The following is a 24,393-nucleotide window of genomic DNA, read 5'->3' on the forward strand; positions in this document are numbered from 1 at the left end:
ACAACTTTTAGGACATCAAGATTGAAATAAAGACTGTCCAAGTGTTCGTACTGGAAAGTTGATTTCCCTCAAAGAAATGATTTGCTGATCTACAAACGTCCCTTTCCCAATGGAAGTTGTTTTGGGCCCCATGGCACCGAGTGAGGGACCTGGAAGTTGTAATTACATGATTTGGACACATCCTGGGGGCTTGGTAGTAACTTCCACCAGCATCATTCAGCACACCTGGAACAAAGTCCATACACACGTTGTTTGAAACAGTGAAACTTGTATATGTACATGTAACATACGTTACATGTAACATTTGTACGTTACATATGCACATATGTAAAAGACCGGACTCGTTCTGAGTCACTGACTGCACCTCTCTGATGACTGTGCTACTTTACTGTATCTCAGTGTTGCCACTAACACACACAGCTGAAGCATGTGGCAGGTAACTCCTGCAGCTTATTCTCACACCCAAGTTACTCGATGCCTTGCTAATGAGAACGGGTTGGTCCCGTACACGCCTTTTCCCAGAGTTCTCTGGGTTAGCAGTCCAGACAATGCAGAGGAATGTTGTTTTTTGGCTAACCGACATCGTAAAACTTAAGCCATTTGGCCATTAAATGAACTTAACTTCAGCTGTGAACTGTCAGAAACAGACAGCGGTTGACTGCATTGCTCTCCTCAGCTGAACTGGGTTGGTCTTCTCCAGAGATGAACTGGTCTTAACTGTAAAAGAAGCATCTTTGGGGTTCTTCACATGTTACAGAGGACCATCATGATCCAACAGATCCACATTTAACTCACTGGAAATGTTCTGAGCTTTCAGGCATATATGAAATATCATGAATTATACAATCCATTAAGTCTATGGAGGTCACAGAATTATAGCTCAGCACCTGAACTAATGTAATAATTATATTACAATAATCTAATGCACTCAACAAATGTATAAATTGGTGCACACTGTGAAAACACCCGTGTAGTTCATGAGCGCAGTAGTGGAATGAATGTTAATGCTTCATGTGTTTTATGCCCATTGGAACTTTATTTCAGCCAATACATTAAAGACAGAGTTTATGAAGACTAGCTCACTCAATAATCATGTCATTCATCCATCACACACTTTATTCAGGAAACACTGATTAGGATGAAAGCTTAAGAGGCAAAATGACATAGAAATTGTAATATAGGGATCTTAAAAAGTTGATGACGGGTTTAGATTTGACATGCTCTACATCAGACATCTTCTCTCAGCATCTGTGGCCTGGCTTAGCAGAAAACAGCGCTGTATGTCACTGGGAGGCCATCTAGTGCCCAGAACAAATGCTACACATTCTCTTTGAGCTCCTCTTGGTCTGCTGGGTCACTCAGCTCTCACCAACTACATGTCCACTCAGCATGTCGACCCTGCGTTAAGACTATGTTGTCACACGTAATTCAAGGTGTGAATGCTAATAACTCAAGAACAGGAAGTGCACAGCGTCTTCAGATAAACCAAAGGTGAAGGACCCAGTGTTAGTTAGGATCCATGAGTTGGGAAAGAACCCGATCTTCTGACACCACTGCTGGTGGAAGCATGGAGAGGGAGCGCTGGGCTTCTTCTCAGGAGTCTTCCTTCTCTTGATACCTGTAACACCCAAATCAAAATGATCAGCAAACGATCACACAGCAGCACCACATGTTCAAATTAACTGCCACAGTATTGATTACCTGCAGTGTATACAGGTGAAGAAGACCGTCTGTCCTTCATCTGCAGATCTCATCTGCCTGGTGTGGTAAACCATCCCCTCTTTATTGCAACGAGTGCAGCGCCTGTCAATCTATAGGGAGCAGGTACCTCATGAATACAGAGTACAGTAGTGATGGTCACACACAGCAGGCAGTGAGCACCTGTTCTTACCACAGCACCCTTCAGTTCAGAGCCCTCCTCGTCCTTCAGAGCCACCGACGACTGCTCCTCTGGGTTGAATACGACAGTGGAGCGGATCTCCTGGCCTGAGAACTCTGGTGATCAAAGACATGCATGTAACGCAAATCTGTGCCTCACCAAGGAAGACTGCACGAGAACAGCTTGAATATGGCTCTTTATTTTCACAGCTGTTCACAGGGAAGTGTGTGGATTATTTAGTGCAACAGTGTCATCGTTTCTAAAAGGCACTTTTCTGTTCAATCTTTTAAAACATTAGCTGAGGCCACCACAAACCAAACATTCATCTCCACTGTGGAGGACAGAATCTAACACCTGGACAAACCAAACCACCTGCATACAAGCATGTAGGTGGGACTGTCCAAGTGGACTGTGGAGGCTTCTACATGGCTCCCGTGCTGAAGAGCTCTCTCCGGGGTAGAGATGGACAGTAACACACAGAGAGCTGGTACCTGCTACCGGGAGGCAGAAGGAGCAGCGCGGGCAGAGGACCATGTCCTGTATCCCAGGAAGAGGCAGCACGCTCCCACACTCTGAGCAGAAGTTGGGGTCACCAGCAAAACACGACATCACTGAAGAACAGCAGCGTTCTTTAGTTAACAGTCCGCGACACACAATTGCAATATTGGCCACAATTAAAACTTTTAAATAAATGAAGTTCTTGACTAGAGTTAGTAGAGTCTTTTTGTTTTAAATATTATGTGGAGTTCACAGTACTGCGTGTGGAGGGATTCTATTCACGGGTTGTGTCACGCTTTTTAAAAGTCCTGAAGACATTAAGGCTTACCTTCAGAATAACATTACATGATGCATATACTCACATTGTTGAGAATTGAAAGCACAACATTGAAGAGAGCGCGTGACTTTAGCACGTGACAGGAACTGGAGCAAATCTGCAACCTTTAGCTAAAGCTAAGGTGATATTAACTTTAGCCACATCATCACTTATAGAATGTAGATGACTTTACTCACCGCTTTCATGTAGAAATGTCGTTACCCACAAATAACACGCAGTTTCCCGCGAAAAGACCAAACGATAATGTTGCGGTGAGTTTGGCTGGTGCAGTCTCACATTGCGGGTCCTTCAGCTCCTCACCGTCGCATTCTGGGCCGTCATTGGGTGCTCTAGTGCCAACAGGCACGTTCCAGGTCACCTACGCCTCTGATTCAGAATCCATGCTGTCTAAACAGCTCAGCTACGTTAGCACATGGTACGACTCCTACATTTGATAGTAGTCGTGAGATAAGACAGGTTGTCCTCTTCCATTTATTCTCCTTCCACCATTTATGGCTGTTCATATTACAAGAACCAATTTCAACCTATTGAATTCAAATGATTCCACCTGGCAGATGGTGCAACATGATTGTTATCATGAGGTGATCAAAGCAACTAGATCTATTGAACAATGTTCTAATGTGTCTGGTTAGAGAATGAACTGGAACCAACCCCCGCTCTTTGAATGTCACGTGTCAGAAGTGGAGCCCTGAGCAGTGTGTAAGCCATGGTGTAACCTCGTGAGGGCGCGCTCACGTGATTGGCTGAAAATGGAGGAGACAGATAATTCCCTGTTGACAAAGATCATTGACTGTATATAAGAAATAACAAAATGCAGAGAAGTTCACACGTGATAAGCAGTTTGTAAATGCAAGTTCAAAAGTTAGACTATGAATGTAACAACATCCACTTACTTGATGAAACATGTATTTAAAATAAGAGCTGTGTGCACAGTTTATGAATCACATTTTTGTATATATGGATTTTATTTACACTTTTATTTAATGATAACTATTTTTGTTTGGAAATCACAAAATACATTTGTGAATCCTTCTTCACTGCTTTCCTTGACATCGAGGCTGATCTGACCCCATGGGTTCCAGACTAGTTTGTATTCGGGACAAAGAAGAGACTGTTCGGGTTCCTAGGATCCGTGCATTTTTCAAGACAAATGCAACAGCTGTTATTTCTGTACGTCCACGTCCAACAACCTACAGCTGCAATCTCATACATTCTTGTGGCCATTTTTGGTTGCTATTTTTCATTGATGTAGCTAGCTAGCCATGACGGAGGAGGATGAAATCAGGAATCCTGAAACAAAGCTAAAAGAAAGGATCCACAGTTTAAAGCTTTGGAAAAAGCAAGTAATATTCCAACCTGTTCACATGAACTACAGAACCTAACTTTTCACTGCAGACCTGTGAGCCTTGGTGGTCCGTAGCCTAATACTCCAGCAGCAGTACTCTGAGCTAGCCTGGTACAGCAGTTCCTCCTACTGCTGTAGTTTCTTTTTTGAAATTCAAACCAGGACTTGAATGTGGGGAAAACAAAATCATGATTTGATCTATAATGATCGATTCAAAATTGAGTTTGTAAGTGCATCATACCGTGTACTTTTGAGAGTCTGCACAGAACGGCTCGCTGCTTTCTGGAACAGTTTCATTTTACAAACACGACACCAAACCATGGGAGAAGTCATTTGAGAGACGGCACAGCTGTAGAAATGGTAAATGGTTAAAGTGTTGGCGGACTGTACAGCAGGCTGAAGAATGTTCCACGTCCTCCCTGGTTGGAACTTTCAGGCCCGTCTCACCTCTGACCACAGCCAGCATCAGACATATTTGGACTACACTTTTATTTTTACTTGTGATCCAAACTCCCTGTAAATTGCAAGTTATTATTAATATTATTATTGTTCACAATGGCAGGAGCCTCGGTTCAGGACTGAGGATCACACAGCTGAATGAGTGCTGTCAATCAAAGAGTAACTGTTTCAGCATGTGGGCAAATATTAAAATCGTTGATTTTATTCATATAGTATTAAAGTTATAAACACATCAGGCAGTGGTTTTACACATCACCATACAGACATGAGAATCATTCGACCCTGTGGATAATCTCCAAAAACTAATTACAGTACAGTGATGATCACTCCCCAGCCACTGCACAGCCTTCTTGTTGCAGCAACCAGACGTGTCGAACAATCAGTGGTTCTTTAACAAACCTAAGACGACCAAACATGGTTTGCATGTCACGTAATTACAACTCGCCCTGTATCAGGGCTTCAGGGGATCACCAGTAACATCTCACAATCAGTCATCACTTTAGACCTCATTTGCAGCTTGGCAAACCTGTTAGAACTTCAAGTTCAAGACAATGAAATGATTTCATAATAGCTTAACCATTAAAGGTTCATCCTTCATATTTACTATGTCCTTCTACAAACCCTCTGAAAGCAGAAGGGAATTCTCTTCAACCATCACACTGATGGCGTTTAAGCTCAGAAACATTAAATACATTACCAAAAAATAAAAAAAAGAATAACAGGCCTAAGACGAGCTTGAGCAGGAGATCCACCATAAAGGCCTCAACATGCTTCTAACAAAGCAGTCTGACTGTGTGTTTCAATGAAGTCCCACCATCTGAGTCAGAGGCATGTGGAGGCCATCTCTCTGCTTTGACTTAGTGTTGTGCTCCGTCACCCATGAACTGATCTAAGAACATCAGCACCTAGAATTCAAGAAAGACTCCACCGTTGATCCTGCCATGCTCCTATACATCTGCTACATCCTGAAAACATTCTCAGGTTTTTGGTCTTCTTGCTTTCTGGCAACTACAACTTCCTCTCATTATGTCCTAAGCTTCCGAAAACCCCTCGTCCTCGATGGTAAAACAACAGTAGTGGTTGACTGTAAGCGATGCCTCGTCCTGTAAATTAAAGCTCACAGAGAGCAAACTAAAACCAAGTGTGCACACACACTTGGTCAACAAGGCTGATTCTGATGAGCAGCTCATGAAATGTGTCAAACAAAGAATGTTAAAAATCCTAAGTCAGCTGATGAGTGTTCTGAAAGCGATAACAGATTTACTTTGACGAACAACGCTCTCTTCCTGTACAGGCAACACAGACCACGTAAAGCGTGTGCACTGGTAGGACCGCTATAATGTCTCCTGTCTACCGTTGTCCCTCCAGAGAGTGAGAAACAAATCCTACATGCTTTGTACCACTTCAACAGACGACTCCATTCCTGGTCTGAGGAGTGTGTTGGTCCTGGATCAGGGCTACTGTAATCTGGGAGGATGATGGCTCTGCTTCTTCTGCACTTCCTTCTCTCTGACGTTTGTCTAAACTTTGCTGTTTTACTTTCAGTCTGTCGTTTGCTGCAATCTTAAAAAAGATTTAAATCTCATTTGTTAAAATCCTGTTGAAATAATGTCTTTAATCTTTAATGTTAACCACCAGGCTGACTTCATACGATGACTTTGTTCAGCCTTAGTTTGCTCTCTAAAACATTGGAGAAGCTTCTCATTCTGCCTCGGATCAGTTTATAGCAGGGGTCTCAAACTCCCGGCCCTTTTTTTCATTATTTTTTAAGTTAGCCTAATAAAAATATCCCGATAGTCGAAATTATGAGATAGAAAGTCGAAGTTATTCGATAGAAAGTCATAACTATAATAGAAAGTCATAATTCTGAGATAGAAATTCAAACTTATGAGATAGAAAGACAAAAAGATGAGATAGAAAGTCAAAAAGATGAGATAGAAAGTCAAAAAGATGAGATAGAAAGTCAAAAAGATGAGATAGAAAGTCAAAAAAATGAGATAGAAAGTCAAAAAGATGAGATTGAAAGTCAAAATTATGAAATAGAAAGTCAAAATTATGAGATACTTAAACAGTTAGAAGCAGCTCTTTGGCTGCTTACTGTACATTTAACATGGAAATGTATTGTGAGTACATTGAAGACTACTTTAAACTGTGAATGCAGAGAGTTATTTAACAATATGTTACGAGTAGTTACATTTACAACCGGCCCTTTGTGGGCGACCATGATGCTGATGTGGCCCGGAGTCAAAATGAGTTTGAGAGCCCTGGTTTATAGGCTTGAACAGTAACATCATCTGAAGAGTTGGATCAATTTTATCAGCTTTCATCAACTTTGCTGAAAGTAAAAAGATGAACCGGTTCTAGAGATGACCCCTCTGCTTGGTGTAATATTTTATCATGGACACTGGAACAGATTAAATGTTTCCTGCTAACCAACTCCATGAGAGCTGCTGCAGACATCTGAATGTGATGTTCTGTCTGCATTTGGCCAGTTATTCACATGGATAAAACACACCAAACTAAATGGGCCCAGAGAGCAAGGCACGTTGCCAAGAGCTTTTTTGAAGCAGTGTTTAAGGTGGAATTTTCTTGCCCTAAAACTTTGAACTCTTTGTGAAGTATGTGTGGCATTGAACCGGCTGATCCTGAATCAGTATTACGTAACAAACAGGCCCGGGTCAACTCTTGACCTCCCCGCCCATCGGTGCTGCTTTAGTTCCTTCATGAACCACTGTGTCTGCCGATATTCTTTGGTCTGAGAGGGTGTTCCTCTGAGTAAGGCTCTCTCCCCTCTTCAACACCATTCACATTGTAGTCTGGTCCTTCTCTCAGCTCCAGCTGACGTCATATTGCGTCCAGCCCTCTGGTGGAGCCAAGAACACCCTTCGACCCCGGTACAGGAAGTTCACTACGCCCCTGTAACCTGTACGAGGAACTCCAGACTTCAAGTCGTCCATCACCCCCAGATTTCGAGCAAAGACTTTAAAACTGTCCCGGCTTGTGTACTGCACCCTGTACGGTCCAGGGCCTCTTAAGCTGCCCCCTTGTTGCAGGTCCTCAATCTTCACCAGAGGGGTGCTGTAAATCTCTTTTATAAACTTTTCATCATACTTCTCTTTTAGCAAATAAGACAAATCCTGTTTGGTAAAAGGCACAAATTCAGTGTTGAGCTTAATATAGCGAAGGTACTGGTCAAAGAATTGACCTAAACTGACGCCTTTCCGGCCAAAGGTGATAGTTCGAGAGATTTCGGGTCGGATGCAGGAGCGGTCTTTGCGTTGCTCCGGATGGCGCATCCAGTCATCCCAGAAGGCCAAGGGCCATTTGGGTTCCAGTTCATCCCACATCTCCTTCAGCAGCATCCAGCCCAGACCGGGGAAGAAGTCTGTTCTGTAGAGGAGCCCGGCTTTGGATGGATCCACTAAGGCGTCTCTGCCGTTATCGTTCCACGCAGAAGCACACCACAGGGTGGGGTCATCGCGCAAGATCGGGTACAGGGCTCGGAAATACTCAAAGAAGTCCGGGGACACCTTAAATGAGGGGACACAGACGCACAGTGGTGAGCTTCTGCTTCAGAGAACCAGTCCAACAGATCAGAGGTCAGTTCAACAGCAAAAACAATCTTCTAACTTTGGGCGGTTTGCTGTCATTTAAAACATGTAATTACCACAGAACAGCCTTTAAAGAATGACTGGGTCTGATTTTCAAAGCTTTTGCCCTCTTTTCTTTTAGGATTCATCATATTGTAATGAAATCTAGGAACACAGCAACATGCACAAATACAGCAAGCACAGTAGGTCAGAGTTGAAGAAGGAGGGTGAGGTGAAAGAGGGAGCTGTGTTTCCTACTTCCTTTTAGGGACGTCGGCAAGTTCCCAGCTGTCAACTTGCTGAGTCCAATGTTTTTATAACTGATAGAAATGATGAACAAAACTTCAAAAACTAACCCAACATGACATTAACTGGAGTTGTTCTTTTAAACTGATGGATTTGTTGAAATGACTTTTGGAGAAGTAAACGGCATCACAGTATTTATCAGGACGGAGCACATATTGCGTTCCAAAGGGAACACTATTGTACTGTTAACACTGATGCATCAATATGCATTTGTGTAAGTAGCATGTTACTGTTGGAGCCACTTTACTTTATTTTCCTGTGGTTCCTAACCTAAAGGTCACCGAATAAACCCGAGGAGAGTTTGTTTGTTTGGCTACATTCTACTCATCCCTTAGATCAGTCGACTCATCCCTTAGATCAGTCGACTCATCCCTTAGATCAGTCGACTCATCCTTTAGATCAGTCGACTCATCCTTTAGTTCAGTCGACTCATCCTTTAGATCAGTCGACTCATCCTTTAGATCAGTCGACTCATCCTTTAGATCAGTCGACTCATCCTTTAGATCAGTCGACTCATCCTTTAGATCAGTCGACTCATCCTTTAGTTCAGTCGACTCATCCTTTAGATCAGTCGACTCATCCTTTAGATCAGTCGACTCATCCTTTAGATCAGTCGACTCATCCTTTAGATCAGTCGACTCATCCCTTAGATCAGTCGACTCATCCCTTAGATCAGTCGACTCATCCCTTAGATCAGTCGACTCATCCTTTAGATCAGTCGACTCATCCTTTAGTTCAGTCGACTCATCCTTTAGATCAGTCGACTCATCCTTTAGTTCAGTCGACTCATCCTTTAGATCAGTCGACTCATCCTTTAGATCAGTCGACTCATCCTTTAGATCAGTGGTCCCCAACCACCGGGCCGCGGACCGGTACCGGGCCGTGGATCATTTGGTACCGGGCCGCACAGAAAGAATAAATATTATATTATTTCCGTTTTATTGATTATCAGAGTCTGAAAGTTTTATTTTGAAAAATGACCGGATTCTCTCACAATTTCATCCGCCTGTGGCTCCTGACACATGTCAAAACGCTTGTCTCTGTGATACGTTACCTCAAAAATTAAACCCGCAAACTAGCGAAAATGAGTAAATAACTTTTGGAGGGCTTCTTTGCAAAGGGAAAAGGCCACTAAGGAGACAAAAGAAGAGCCGACAACTTCCATGAAAATGAAAGCTTCATTTAACAGACAATATCAAGAGTCTAATTAAATATCAGGAGTAATTCTGATGCGCCAAGCCCGCTCTGCAGAATATGTGGCGACAGGAAGATCAGCTGCTGGAGATTGTAAATGACGCCGGCCTTAAAAGTATGTTTGAGACAACAACTCTGCTGGTGTTATCAAGGCTGAATATCCTGAGATCGCCACTAAAGCACTGAAAACCCTGCTTCCATTTCACACTTCCTCTTTGTGAAGCGGGATGTTCTGCAGTGACGGCAATCAAAACAAAATCACGGAGTCGACGGGACATCAGGAACAGACTTCGGGTGTCATTGTCTCCCGTTACCCCCAGATGGGTCTCGTTGCAGAGAAACAAGCTCAGGGCTGCCACTGATTCAGCGTTATTGTGAGTTGTATTTATTCATGCAGTTTATATTTGTTTTCATGCCGATCGTATCATTTTATTTCGTCGTGTTTTTCCGCCACACCTTGAAGGCCGGTCCGTGAAAATATTGTCTTACATGAAACCGGTCCGTGGTGCAAAAAAGGTTGGGGACCTCTGCTTTAGATCAGTCGACTCATCCTTTAGATCAGTCGACTCATCCTTTAGATCAGTCGACTCATCCTTTAGATCAGTCGACTCATCCTTTAGATCAGTCGACTCATCCTTTAGATCAGTCGACTCATCCTTTAGATCAGTCGACTCATCCTTTAGATCAGTCGACTCATGATCGGGGTCCATTATGTCGAGGTCTGAGAGCTCGCTCGCTCGCTCACATGATTATTTCCTTCTAGCTACGAGCAGCTTCTCCGTTTTTCTTGCCGCATTGCATTGTGGGACAGTTATGTCCATCAACACTACATTCGTAAATCAATGTAGTATTAATACAGACATTTCTGATTACAGCACGAGGGGTGTTGCCAGGAGCCTTTACATCTGCACCACAGCAGAGGAATGTCTTCACACCCCTGCAATTAACTATGGACTGGCCATCATAGGATATATCATGCAGTTAGGAGATGGAGAATTTAGTGTCCCTTGTTCAGAAGAGGACTCACCATGTTGTTTAAACTAAGTTCTTAGATTTAGTGCAATTATGTTAAGTTTATACAGTTATTCTGATTTGTCACCTTTGCTTGATTTTGTTACCCATCCTAATTATGTACATACTTTGGGTGAATAAAATCCATATTCTTTCCACTTTACCTGCTCTCCCAGCTTTATGCGTACCCTGGTCCCTCACAAGCCCAAACCTTTTTTGTCTGTCTTTTGATGTGCGCCAAGACGTCTAAGTGCTTGTTGTTGCTTCTTAGCATCTGCCTCTTCGTTTAAACTTTCTCTTCCTTCCTTTGTTGTACACATAAGGATGGTTGGCAATGAAACTCCACTGTCAACATGTCGTAGCATGGCATGGTTTACCGATGCCTACAAAAACCCACTGGACACGCTCTACGGACCTCTCCTGTGAGTCTTTACCGTCAAACTATCCAATAAAAGCAAAATTACACCAAAATTATAATAATATTTTTTTTTAAATCGAGCTATCAAGAATGACATCGCCGACTGTGAAGTGTGGTAAGGTCTGAGAGCACTCACCTCCAGGTCATCTTCCACTATGACCACAGTAGACTGGGAGAACGTGTTGAACACCTGGTTGAGTGCCCAGTGGTAATGTCGGGCAATTTTGTAGTAGCCCTGGAACTTCCTGTGCTCTGGTCGAACTCTGATGTCCGACAGCTCCGGTTGGCGAATGTGAGTCACTTGATCTCCATATGAGCCAATCACTCGAGCTGTCTCGGCATGGCCGCAGTCCTGGCTGACAATGATTGGATATAGTGCTGGAGAAGGGCGGTACTGTATCAGTCTGTCGAGGCTCCGTTTTACCGTCACTCTGTCACAAGCAATGACTAGAACGGGAATGACCACTTCTGGGCTGGCAACGGAAGTCGCCAATTTATTGCTCTCAGCAATGTCTTCTTTTATTTCAATGGCCTGATGCTGGTCTAACTTAGAGTCTGAAGCTACTGTAGGAACAGGCTTCTGTGTCTTTTTTTCTTGAGTTTGGTCCCTATCATCCACACTATCTTTTGGAGGGAGTGGAGGCTTTAGTGGCTGGTGGACAACCTGTTGTTTGACTTCTTTTGCATCCTCCGTTTCTCTTTTCCCAACGTCTTTCTGCCGAGCCCACACAGCCCGGTGACTTTCAATCTGCTTCAGTAGCTCTTTCTGGGTATCTAGCTGAATTTCGACCTCCTCTGCCAGCCGGATCACCTCCGCGGCCAGGTTGACCCGGCCTCCTTTCCCTCTTCCCACGGCCCACTCTTCCTTTCCTCCTGGTTCAGCTCCAACACCTTCTCCGAGGCGGCCAATGGGAGGACGACCCCAAAGATAAAGTAGAAGCAAAGCATTCCAGGCAACAAACAGGAAAGCACCGCATAGGATAAGAGAACCTTTCTTGCGAACCATGGCCCAATGACACAAAAAAAGGGATGGGGATGTGGAAAAGGCTGCAGGTAGGGAACAAGTGATGGAACCAGAGTCGACTCCTACAGACTGAGGTGGCGATCTCAGATGGGCCAGAAGTTCATATACGATCACATTGTAATTTTTTCAAATTTGAGAGTTTGATTTGTTTTTTGGTCGGAAGGCTGCCAGGAGGAGAATTGTCCAATTTATTAGAAATTCACATGATCCTACTGTGGAATGCATGAATTCCATTAAAACCCCCTTTGGAAAAGGGAAATGGGCTGAGATAGGACACGCAGAGTCAGGCAAGGGGAGGTTGCAGAAGTGCAGATGAAAGTAAAAAAGGGGGAAGTGGGGTCACTTTGGGTTGAGGGAATGTGACTTCTTGGATATTACCCTTCAGCCATCATCCTGAAAACAGAACAGCAGAACACATGATCAGCAGAATGAATGCAGCTCATTTGATTGTTATGCAAAAAGAAAAGCACTTTTCAGACATGCACTGTACAATTGTGTAAAATTCTGTGCACGTGAATAAAAGCAGTCACACTGTCAGCAAAGGCGCCCACAGTATCATTACGTTCTTATGTATTGTGTAGGATGTGCAAACCAATCAAAAGAGACCAGAAAGTAGAGCGATATTGTTCCTAGCCCCCAGAGGCTAAATAGATCGGTTCAGAGATACCACAATACAACCCTAAACGTGTTCAGCTGTCCATAGCACCAATTATTAAAACAGTCCTGTATCAAAAGTTGGCATTGCATGTGTTGTCAGTTTACTTTTTTTTTTATCAGATTGTCAAACTTTTGATCTAAGACTATCTTTGACTATTTGTTAATCACAGGCATCATATCTGAACTAGTGCCAGGACATTTAAACCAATACTCTCACATATGACAGTGTAATAGCATGTTGCAATAATGTCATACATTATACACAAAACCCTTCAATGTGTGGATGTTTAAGATCAAATGGGTATTGCAGCTGTTCCTGTTTATGGTGCTGTCAGGTTTGAATAGAATCAAGTTAGAATGTTTCTATTTCTGAGAGCACATCTACTTTATCAGACGGACAGACCCAGCAGTATTCCATTCCTCTTCAGAAGGGATACACGTGGTATTTTTGGAAGCTCAGTATGCTGACTAGGCACTTTATCTGACATGCTCAGTAGGGCAAACAGGATGTCCTGCTCATCTCATATGACGCTCAGTCTTTCACTGAACAATGTGTGAACAAAGACGTCCAACGTCCCAGAGAGCTTGGTGCTGATCACGAGGATTCTTGTAAAAAGGGAATACCATTTACATTTTTTCCCCTGAGAAAATGACAAGAGTTCAGATTGTGTTGTTGATCAGGATGATTCACTGTTCTCCACTGAAGGCAAGCATGGGAGCTTACTGTGATTCATTCCTGCCTACCAAGGACAAGGATGAAAATGGTGACTCAAGGCAGGAGCGTAGTTCAAGTCACAAAGAAATGCTTTTAAATGCTGTTAACAAACATCTAAAAACAATACTTAAGCAGTACACAGAATCCATGACCAAATAAGGTATTTACAGACATGGTTGTAAAAGACTCAGTAAACTATATTTCTGTACTGAAGCCTTGAAGAGCCCCGGTTTGTAGTTACACAGGTTAGTAGCCAGCCTTCTTTTCAGGGTAGACTCAAACAGCATTTGGACCACTGGGGCACAAACACTCTCAGATATCTAAACTAAAATATAACCAGTCAACCAAAGGTCAAGTTAAATAAGTCAATCGAGTGCTGAAACAATTAGTACTTTTGGGTCATATGGGTGATTAATGACCACGTTTGTGGGTGATAAATTGTTAAAGTAATTTGTTAAGCAAATATGCCAAACATTCTTTGGTTGCACCTTGTCCAGCTGTTTAACACCACTGTCACTAAACAGCCTATCTTTGGGTTATGGACTGATCAGACATCTGACACAGACTTTGTGCTGTGGGAAACAAACTCTGGTGTGCTCCTGTACCAAGACTGAAAGAGAGTATTCCAATGTAAGCTGCAGTCCGCCCAGAGTGAGGTAAGATACTTTTGGACGAGATGGTGGATGGAGACATGAGTTTCTCCCATTAATTACCTGTACGGTTTTAATGTTACTACGCCACTGATCGTATTAATCGTTGCTGCAAAATCTCACCTCCGCGACTTGCCATACTAGTCGGTTTAGTTTATACAGAAGTGATCCCGCTTCAATGGTTGCAATGGTAACGGTACACTCGGACCATCCTGCTACATTGATTTGAATGGGAATGTACGTTCTATGTTATTCTATTTCTATGCAACCAACATTCTATTCTATGCTTTACACTAACTCTGGCTTCATTATAAGTCCCCCAGTGAGCATCCTCTGCACACACTCATGGTGACTAGTGTACTTGCTGACTAGGCTGGTCGTTGCAGAGATACGAGGACTGCACGATATTCAACGCTCAATCATTGAATTAGGCGAAGAGGCAGAAATGTATACCTCAAAATCTAAGCTACCTGGAAATGTGATAACACAAGAAGCAAGTGAGAAAACTTGTTTTGTAATTTAGCTGTTCTGACCTTTAAATTAGCGCTCTATTTGGTGTCTGACTATACATGAGGTTTTCAGTTCACAGTCCAACTTCCCATGAACAAACAGGCCGCAGTACAAACACAGAGCTCTCCAGTCCAACTACAACAAGTGTCAAGTGTATGTGACAGTAAAGGGTTACTGTTTTTCTATACACGGAGTGAGTGATGAAGCAGACCGATTGCTCCACAGGAGCTCCTCAGCATTAGAATGCCTAAACCAATTAGTGCTGATAAATATAGGCGTGCAATAATCTTGTACCTGGATGTTTGACTACAAGGAACAAACACTTTGATCAGTAAAGAATCTTTAGCTGTGCTTAAATGCTCTGCAAGCCATTAGCATACCAGACCAGTTTATCGCCATATTACCATCACCTTGAGAAGAACTGAACGGTCATGAGACCCAGGTCTATTGCAATGCGTTTCTATTAGACAGCATTAGTCTTAGTTTGGTGTAACTACAAGTAGGGATGCACTGATCCCACTTTTTCAGTCCCGATACCCATACCTGGGCTTGTTTAATACCGACACCAGAGTTAAATTACTAAGCTGTATGCCTCAGTGTGATGATGTCACTGGGGTCATTCTTTTATGTGTAAGGCAACACCAGGCCTGGTACAAATAAATATGTAGAGAAACATTGATTGAGTTGTTATTTATAATTAAAATAATGCCTGCACACCAGCAACTTCATAATGGGTTTTTTTTAATTAACAGGAATTACAATTGCAGAGCAAACCTTTTTAGTGCAGCAACAAAATGGTCTAATAAGTGGAATAATAAATAAACAGACTTGAACTGAATAAATCAGCCCGTTTGTCACCGATCCAGCGGTTTGAGTCAGTATCGGCTAGATATCGCTTACATGCATCCCTACTAATGACAGAATATTTCACGACTGTGCTATGAAATAGTCGATCGACTCAACAGACTCAAGTGATCATGTTGACAAAGAAAGTAGCAGCATGAACACTTTATCTGTTTTGCCTTAAAACACACAGAAAACAAAGCTGTACATCAGACAAAGTCAACACTGAGAAAAGTACTAATATGAGGGGAAGGAAAAGAGTCAGGGGAGAGAAGCAGCATAACAAGGTGTCTAAAGGGATTAGGAGCCAAACAAGAAGTGAAGTCCACACCAACCACTAGAAAGTGGAAAAGTAACCAGACGTTACCTGAACTCGGAGCAGCCTACAGCTCTGTCATGCCTCCCTTTCTACTGCAGTAAGTACAGCTCTATAGACTGTCAACAGGGAGGGAACTGTTGCTCTTCTCACAAAGTGTACCAGCTGAAACTCTGTTCTTCTTTAACCCCCTCCTCCTTCCGTCACACAACGTGGAACTGACTGGTAGGATCACACAGTGGAGCCTGCCACAGACTGATGCTCCAGACAGTGTACCATCCGGCTAACTGTTCGCATGACTTCACTGTGGAAAGGCAATGAGCACCAGCAAGCGAGGCCTCTTAGATGGCCAACACTAAACAACTGGTGCAAGGGTCCACATTGCAAAGAGCAGTCAGCAGCGGTGTGTCGAGATGAAACCCAGCTGTTACGCTTCTCGTTCTTATCTGCAGCCAATAAGCTAGCTGACACCAGACTCTAGTCAAACACAGAGCACTGGTTGTTTGTGCAGAAGGGGCTCAGCCGGTGTCTCGTCGTGTCTGCTGTAGTTTGTCAGCATCGGGGCACGAAGGGTGTCTTAAGTGCAAGCTAACCTGACATGCTGTTAGTTAGCTAGTTAGCTGGCTAACGCCGAGCAACAACAGTAAAGGTTGTTTTTTCATTCATGAGCCACTCTGACCGAAGCCGTTGACGCAGCAGATGAAACAAGTGTCACTCACCTCTGACATTCCGTTCTGAAAGAGTTAGTTCGACTTGCACCGTGTAATGGAAACGGCTCATGTCAAGCTGCAGCGCTAACCGGCTAGCTGGCTAACACTTGGAGCCACCCTTGTATTTTCTTCGTTGTCACATTCACAGCACATCTTAGTTTCGCTACACAGCGGCTCCAGTGTTGCCTGCACCTCCACCTCTGGTTCCCATTATTTCCCGGCTCTGCTCTTTTCACCAACACTACCAATATGAGCTGCGAATGTTAGCAGGCTACAGCTCTGCACACTCTGCACACACATTACACTGCCCCCGGCTCGTGTATCCACAGTGACATGTTGCAGCGAGATGTCATTTTCTCTGCCCTGGTTCAGCTTCTCATACTGCAGCTGGGTCTATCACAGCTCGGCCTCTTCTGATGTATGATGACAGCATTTTTCATTTGACTACACTTCCGGATTATTGAATCTTTAGGATCGAGTTGACACAAGCCATGTCCTAACCCGAACAACTTAACTTTTCTACTTGTAAACCTGCTAACAAAAGTCTGCCAGCGAATACAAATAATAATACAATCATTTTTTATTTCTCTTGTCTGCAATCTCTGTCAGAAGAAGAAGAGTAGTGGTCGAGGTATCCTGACTTAATTCCCTAATATGGGTCAAGCTCTAAAAACACTGGATCCTACACTAAACATAAAGCAAGCAAAATAGAACATTTCATTTGTGAGTCAAGTCAATTTTATTCTAATAATAACTAGAAAAGTTCATTTCTGATGAAATTGATGTGTGAATGCAGGATGTTAAAAAGATGACGCTGTATTTATTGTCTTTACAAGTTGATGTATATCAATAATGTATGAACGACGTGAAATATTTCAAGGTTTGTTGAAAAGCTGATGCTGAACTGTGTTGCTGGATTTAAAAGTTGAATAATACCCACAATGTTTACAGTTGTAAAACACCTCATGTGTGAAAGTACAATGAATCCTAAGAGCTGAAAATCCATGAAAAAGCAGCTGAAGCAGTATGAAGAGTTGAAAAAGTGGGAGAGGGATGAAGGATGTAAAATAATGGAAGAAAAGAGAGTAAGCAATGAAAGAAGTTCAATTGGGGTTTCAGAGCAATTCAACTTCTTTTAAAAAGGCAAATAACTGTCTTTGTTGGAATAAGGACAAAACATCAGCTGGGGTCCAAACCCTGACAAATTTAACTTTATGCACCTTTATTTTGAAAAACTAGATCCAATCCTAGTTTCCTATTAACATACAGTGAGTTTGGGGCTTTTTTTCTGTTGGGATACAGTCGCTCTATTGGGCTTTTATTTTGAAGGACAGAAAAAAAGGCTCTTTCACCTGCTGACTTCTTTTTAAACTGAGGAGAGACAGGAGCCCTGTATACCAGGGGTCTTCAACGTTTTTCAGGCCAAGGACCCCAAACTGATAGAGAGATGGAGCAGGGACCCCTGACTGTGTTTAGAGAAAACACGACCCCCTGTTGAAGACCTCTGCTGTATACTATGGAAGCCCATTTCTGCCACTGTCATGAAAAATAAAGGTCCTGTAAGTCATTGTAATAAGATACAATCTCAACATTTCGATTTAGCATCTCATAATAATGAGATACTATCTCATAATTTTGACTTACTTTTATGACTTAGCATCTCATAATATTGAGAAAGGTTTTATAGGCCTATGTGTTGTTTCCTCACATGCGCCAAAGCAACAGAAGCAAGTGGATGAGACAAAGCTTAGCAGATCAAAATGGATACCATAATTGAAGACTACTTTCGACGTGGATTCACAAATCGTGAAAGTCGTTTTGGAGGACTCACATGATATCAAACTAAGCCTCCGTACGCTAGAGAGAAAGCTAAAATAAGACAGATGATGCTGAGGTAGCATCCTTCATTCACCAACAGCTACAAACGTCTGGCAAACTGCACGGCTACAGATGGATGCACCAGAAATGTTGTATGGCCGGGATAATTACCGACAGAGAAGCTGTGCGTCAATTGATGCGACTGATGGACGGGAATGGGGTAGATCTGTGGCCCGCAACCGTTTAAGACATCGTATGTATGTCAGCCGTGGGCCAAACTATGTATGGCACAGAGATGACTACGACAAATTAAAGCCTTATGGAATATGTATCAGTGGTTGCATAGATGGCTTCTCGAGAAAAATGATATGGCTAGAGGCATAGAAAACCAACAATGACCCTCGTATTATCGCAGGTTACTTCATAGATGCTGTGACAGAAAACAATGGATGTCCGCAAAAATCCGGTTAGATCACGATACGGAGAATACCCAGCTTGCAATAATGCAAACGTTTCTGCACACCAGTGAGGATGAGAAGGGTCCTGAGTGTGTCACTTTATGTCCAAGTACTGGAGATCAAAGGATTGAACGATGGTGGTGCATCTTGAGAAGTGAATGCGTCCAGTTTTGGAAGGACCATTTCGACCAGCTGAAAGCAGATGGCTGTTTTGTTGACAGCGTCATTGACAAATCACTGATCCAGTTGTGCTTCCAAAATACCATACAGGTACAGTATCCTAAAAACCTATTGATACAGTATCAACACAGATGTAGGGGAGACCGGGGACGATTGTAACACTTCTTGTCCAAGCACCTGTAACTCGCCGAATTCTTCTATTAGAGCTCTCACATTTTGACATGAAGTACCCTTATTTGTCTACTACAAATGGCAATATTTCAATAATCTCTTTGTGTCTTACCTGAAATGCAGTGTTGTGGCTGTAAAATCTGCATACTTCTTCACATAGATAAGAAATTTAATATGCAAAGTCAGGAAAGAAGAAGCCATTAAATTGATCACATGACTCTTAGGTCATCCCTTCTTGGTGAAAGTGGTGCTGTTACAACCATCCCTTTGATACAACCATCCCTGGTCTCCCCTAACTATGAGAGATATTACGCTTAAAAGCCTATTTTCAAACAAACATTTTCACTCTTTCTGTCCATTATAAAGGAGGAGCTTGATGAAGTTGTAACTGCCTGGAATGACCATCGCATAAGAACAAACAATCCTCGGGCTCCTAATGGTCGTCCCTAGAGTCATTTTCTCATAGACTTCTATACAACCAGAGGAGTCGCCCCCTGATGGACATTAGAGAGAATGCAAGTTTTTAGACACTTCTGTGTTAGCTTCAGGTTGCCGCCTGGTATAAACGTCAAGTTGATGCCCAATAAAAAGGCACAGAATAACTGTCTCTGGCTTCAGAGTAGCGGCTGAGCGGCAAAGACGCACGCACTCAGCTGAAAAACCAAGATGGCCCAAAAAAATCAAGATGGCGGCAGCTAAAATGCCGAACTCTAGGCTTTAAAACTGTAGTCCGCAAACCAATGGGTGACCTCACGGTGACTAAGTCCTCTTCTTATATATAGTCCTTGGCACACTCATGCACTCCCATGTTCCAATGTGTTGTAATAATTATCTGTCCTTCACTTACTAATTACATTAAACAGAAGGAATGAAAAGCAAAGTTCACCGGGTGGAGCTGTGAGCTACGGGACGACTGTTTCAGGAGGACGGAAGTAAAACAGATTATTGTTTGACAATAAATGTTGAAATTGATGCTAATAAAACCACAACTACATTTTCGTAGATATTTCATGATACTCAAAGACACTTCACACAAGTTAAAATGATCATATAAAACAACAAACTAGAAATATACAACACAGTTAAAAGCTCTACCACCTTGTTTTTTAAATTTATTTTCCTTTAGTGCAATTTTGTAAATATTCTGTTTTCTATTTCTATGTATTTCATGAAATAATTATTGCTATTATTATTATTTACTTACCATTATTTAGTTTTTATGAGCAGGGAGAGGATTGCTGGGGGAGATTACTGTCTAAAAAGAAAAAAATGAATCTGTAATATTGTATCATCATATGAGCAGATAGTTGAATAAAATGTGGATATTTTATAAAAGTAGCTCCACCTGCAGCAGTGAAATGATGCTTCAGTACAAACGAGTACTTTTGATACTTTAAAGAAATTTACAAATACTACTTACTTCTACACTAGCACGTATGTACGATTTTAAATGCAGGACTTTTACTTGTAATAGTTTTTCTATATTGTGGTATTCATACTTTAACTTCACAAAATTAACTTGACTTAATAACTAACAACTTTTGAAAAATTTCGATGAATTATGCTAAAACACAGCCGAACTGATGACCTTCAGCAGACTGAAATACTCATCTCACTGGTAACATTTTGCTTTTTTATTCCATTTTATTTATATTAGCTATATAATCATTTTTCTGTGTATAAGAGCATTTTGGAGCACAACACATTTATTTTGGGATGAATAAAATTGTTGAATATTTGACGCCTCAAGTACTAAATACTGTATAAAATCCTACTTAAATTGATCACAGAGCAAAAATGAATTAAAAAAAATCATGTCTGATGATAGTTTGTGCTCATATGTTGCACAAAATAAAATATATTTCAGGACTGTGGATATGATCATTCTAAAAACAAAACACCATATTTGTATTATTTCAGGCACATTAATGATTTTCTAACGCATATATTTGTAAGTCAGCCTTCATTTAAAAAATCGGACCATTCACGTATTCAAACGTAAACAAACTGGTAACCGATGGCAACGAGCGGCAAAGTTGTATTACCTCACCTGTCCTCTGCCATGGTGTTGCCGATTGTGTAGACAGAGACGGTGCATTCATAGGCAGGATGGACAATTGCTCAAGGCAAGCCGATATAGACATCCTATCATACATATTTAATGAATACATAGGCCTACAGTTCATTTTTTTGGCTGGTTAGTTTCCATCCTTGAGGGTGATCAGCTGCTATAAATCTACATGTTAGTGTTAGTGGCATCCTGGTCTTAAATAGGTGACAACAATGTGAGGTTGCACCTGGTAAAATGCGCATCAAGCTGCGCACTGTTGTTGTCTTGCACGGAGCGACGGAGCGCCTTCCGCATGCCCTGTATGTAAAACAGATTAAGGTAGACGCAGCTTATACATTTCATCAAATCATTCCCGATTATCTTTTTTTTTTAGTTGGGTTTGCATCTCCTACCTGCGTGTCATTTGGGGTTTGTTTGTGTATCTACAGAAGTGTGTGTGTGCTCATGCACGCGGATTCTAATTCTTTCCAAATGACAGAGCTGGGGAGCCAAGCAGACACAAACACACACCAGCAGCTGATGATTTTGTTACTTTTGATATATTTAACCATATCAAAAGTGAAGACCTGAGAACCAGTGCTGCCTCCTGCTTCTCAGTTGAAAATGCCAAGACCACAAAATGAACATCATAGGCATAACCAGCTACATATAGATGCATCTGTAAAAGTATGCACCATAAGGTAACCGTACTGCATTCTTTTTAAACTTTGACAATAACAGAATATGACTTAACAGAACCAGCCAAATATATTGTTGACAATACAAGAACATGACTACACAGTACTGGCTATATAGATGCATCTCTAAAAGTTGGCACACTGTAACAGTACAGTAATACATTTTTCAAAACTTTGACAGTAAAAGAACAATACTTAACAGTACCAGCTAAAGATATTTTTGTGAAGATTCTTACACATATTTCTATCTTCCCTTGTCTTTATGCATCAACAAAACATATTATTCGGCTGTGTACTGCTGTGTATATTCTAATCAGAAAATGGCAAGGGACGAGGCAAGGGACGAGGCAAGGGACGAGGCAAGGGACGAGGCAAGGGACGAGGCAAGGGACGAGGCAAGGGACGAGGCAAGGGACGAGGCAAGGGACGAGGCAAGGGACGAGGCAAGGGACGAGGCAAGGGACGAGGCAAGGGACGAGGCAAGGGACGAGGCAAGGGACGAGGCAAGGGACGAGGCAAGGGACGAGGCAAGGGACGAGGCAAGGGACGAGACAAGGGACGAGGCAAGGGACGAGGCAAGGGACGAGGCAAGGGACGAGGCAAGGGACGAGGCAAGGGACGAGGCAAGGGACGAGGCAAGGGACGAGGCAAGGGACGAGGCAAGGGACGAGGCAAGGGACGAGGCAAGGGACGAGGCAAGGGACGAGGCAAGGGACGATGCAAGGGACGAGACAAGGGACGAGGCAAGGGACGAGGCAAGGGACGAGGCAAGGGACGAGGCAAGGGACGAGGCAAGGGACGAGGCAAGGGACGAGGCAAGGGACGAGACAAGGGACGAGGCAAGGGACGAGGCAAGGGACGAGGCAAGGGACGAGGCAAGGGACGAGGCAAGGGACGAGACAAGGTACGAGGCAAGGGACGAGGCAAGGGACGAGGCAAGGGACGAGGCAAGGGACGAGGCAAGGGACGAGGCAAGGGACGAGGCAAGGGACGAGGCAAGGGACGAGGCAAGGGACGAGGCAAGGTACGAGACAAGGGACGAGGCAAGGGACGAGGCAAGGGACGAGGCAAGGGACGAGACAAGGGACGAGGCAAGGTACGAGACAAGGGACGAGGCAAGGGACGAGGCAAGGGACGAGGCAAGGGACGAGGCAAGGGACGAGACAAGGGACGAGGCAAGGGACGAGGCAAGGGACGAGGCAAGGGACGAGACAAGGGACGCTGATGCTGAGGGAGTGGCTGACAGGTAGAGTGAGGAGGGTGTGGAGCTACACAAAGACACACAGAACACAGAACACAGAAGGTAAAGCATAATCGTGAAATATTTGCCCTCCTTGATCTCCACTAGCGTGATGCCATTATGTCCTATGGTGTTATCCTTAACAAATGATCTAGGTAACAAACAGGACAGTTTGTATTTGGAGCTATTTTTGAACTATTACAATCTAATACAAGGCTTTACATGAGGACCCTTGGTCACTGACATTATATAAGGAACTAACAAGATTTGACATTGTATGTGTGAATACCATAAACACACACATACTCCCTGGACTAGATTACATTATGTCCATTACCCACACATTACTACAACACCTTGTTCATCTCAGAGCTGAAGTCAAGGTAGCTGTCATAATGGACTGAGAGCTCCAGCACACAGCCACAGGTCCTGCCCTCTGTGAACCAATATTCTCTTCACTCTCTCACTGGATGGCATGGTTTGTGGTGAAACAGGCAGTGTGTCATCCAAAGTCTGTTGCTCATTTTCAGAAAAGTCTCCTACAAAAACAATTTTACTCTCAAAAACATCCTCACTCCCACCCGGTGTGGAATATATTGCAAAGTCAAAAATTTCATTGCTTGTAGTACTTCCAAGAAAAATCACATCAGGGTTGACTGTTTCAAATGTAGCAGGTGGGGCTGGAGCAACACTGAGAGAAGAAGTGGAGGTCTGAGTCTAAGAGCTCTGTTGTCTCTCCAAAGATGGAGCCAAACCAAACACTGACTGTGTGGACTCTCCATCGCTTTTTCCTGTGTGGTCAAATAAAACCGAAGAAGAGGGAGTTTTGTGTCAGTGTACAATTGTCCAACTGTAATTACATTGACAACTGTCACCTCTTGATAATCTTTGAGATCTGAAAAAATAAATGAAGCTTCTTCTAGACTCCTGATCTGCTCATTTGCCTCCATGGCCGCTCGGGCATGTTAACATCATTGTATTTTGGTTTCTTTTACTGATCACATTAGTTTTGTGACTTGTGACTACGACGCTGCAATTTCCCTTTGGGATCAATACATTTGTCCCTCTATCTATTCATTTTAACATGACAAATGACTCTTCTTTGTTCTTAGATCACCAACATCGATGGATTTGGTGCCATGTTTTAAACAGACTGATGTGATGTTTTCTACATACCTCGGCTTGTAACTACAGCAAATTAAACCTGACATGCTGGAAGCTGAATCCTCAAGGTATGAAAATTCTAACACTCCCAACAAGGAAACACATTTGGTCAAGTTTAGCAAAGATACATTTATTTGAAAAAGAATGATCAA

The 24,393-nt window shown here is 42.8% G+C and overlaps 2 protein-coding genes across 3 annotated transcripts; both read right to left on the minus strand.

The window, feature by feature from the left end:
* Positions 1-1,027: 1,027 nt before the first annotated feature.
* On the minus strand, positions 1,028-3,031 carry polr1h (RNA polymerase I subunit H). Of its 2 annotated transcripts, none has more exons than XM_079288391.1 (5): positions 2,891-3,031; positions 2,371-2,490; positions 1,892-1,995; positions 1,702-1,811; positions 1,028-1,618 (listed from the first exon to the last, which is right to left on the minus strand). In XM_079288391.1, the coding sequence occupies exons 2-5, from the start codon at positions 2,486-2,488 to the stop codon at positions 1,594-1,596; spliced, it is 357 nt and encodes a 118-aa protein (XP_079144517.1). In that variant the 5' UTR covers positions 2,489-2,490; positions 2,891-3,031; the 3' UTR covers positions 1,028-1,593. The 2 variants fall into 2 exon arrangements, with proteins under 2 accessions (XP_079144517.1, XP_079144518.1); XM_079288392.1 differs by having other exon boundaries at positions 2,740-3,008.
* Positions 3,032-4,700: 1,669 nt separating this feature from the next.
* mgat1b (alpha-1,3-mannosyl-glycoprotein 2-beta-N-acetylglucosaminyltransferase b) lies at positions 4,701-16,565 on the minus strand. The gene is made up of 3 exons (XM_079287978.1): positions 16,472-16,565; positions 11,174-12,454; positions 4,701-8,048 (listed from the first exon to the last, which is right to left on the minus strand). Exons 2-3 carry the CDS (start codon positions 12,041-12,043, stop codon positions 7,347-7,349), a joined length of 1,572 nt encoding a protein of 523 aa, XP_079144104.1. The 5' UTR covers positions 12,044-12,454; positions 16,472-16,565; the 3' UTR covers positions 4,701-7,346.
* Between the last annotated feature and the right edge of the window lie 7,828 nt (positions 16,566-24,393).

This window comes from Melanostigma gelatinosum (genome assembly GCF_949748355.1).
Source record: "Melanostigma gelatinosum genome assembly, chromosome: 17".
NCBI classification, from domain to species: Eukaryota; Metazoa; Chordata; class Actinopteri; order Perciformes; family Zoarcidae; genus Melanostigma; species Melanostigma gelatinosum.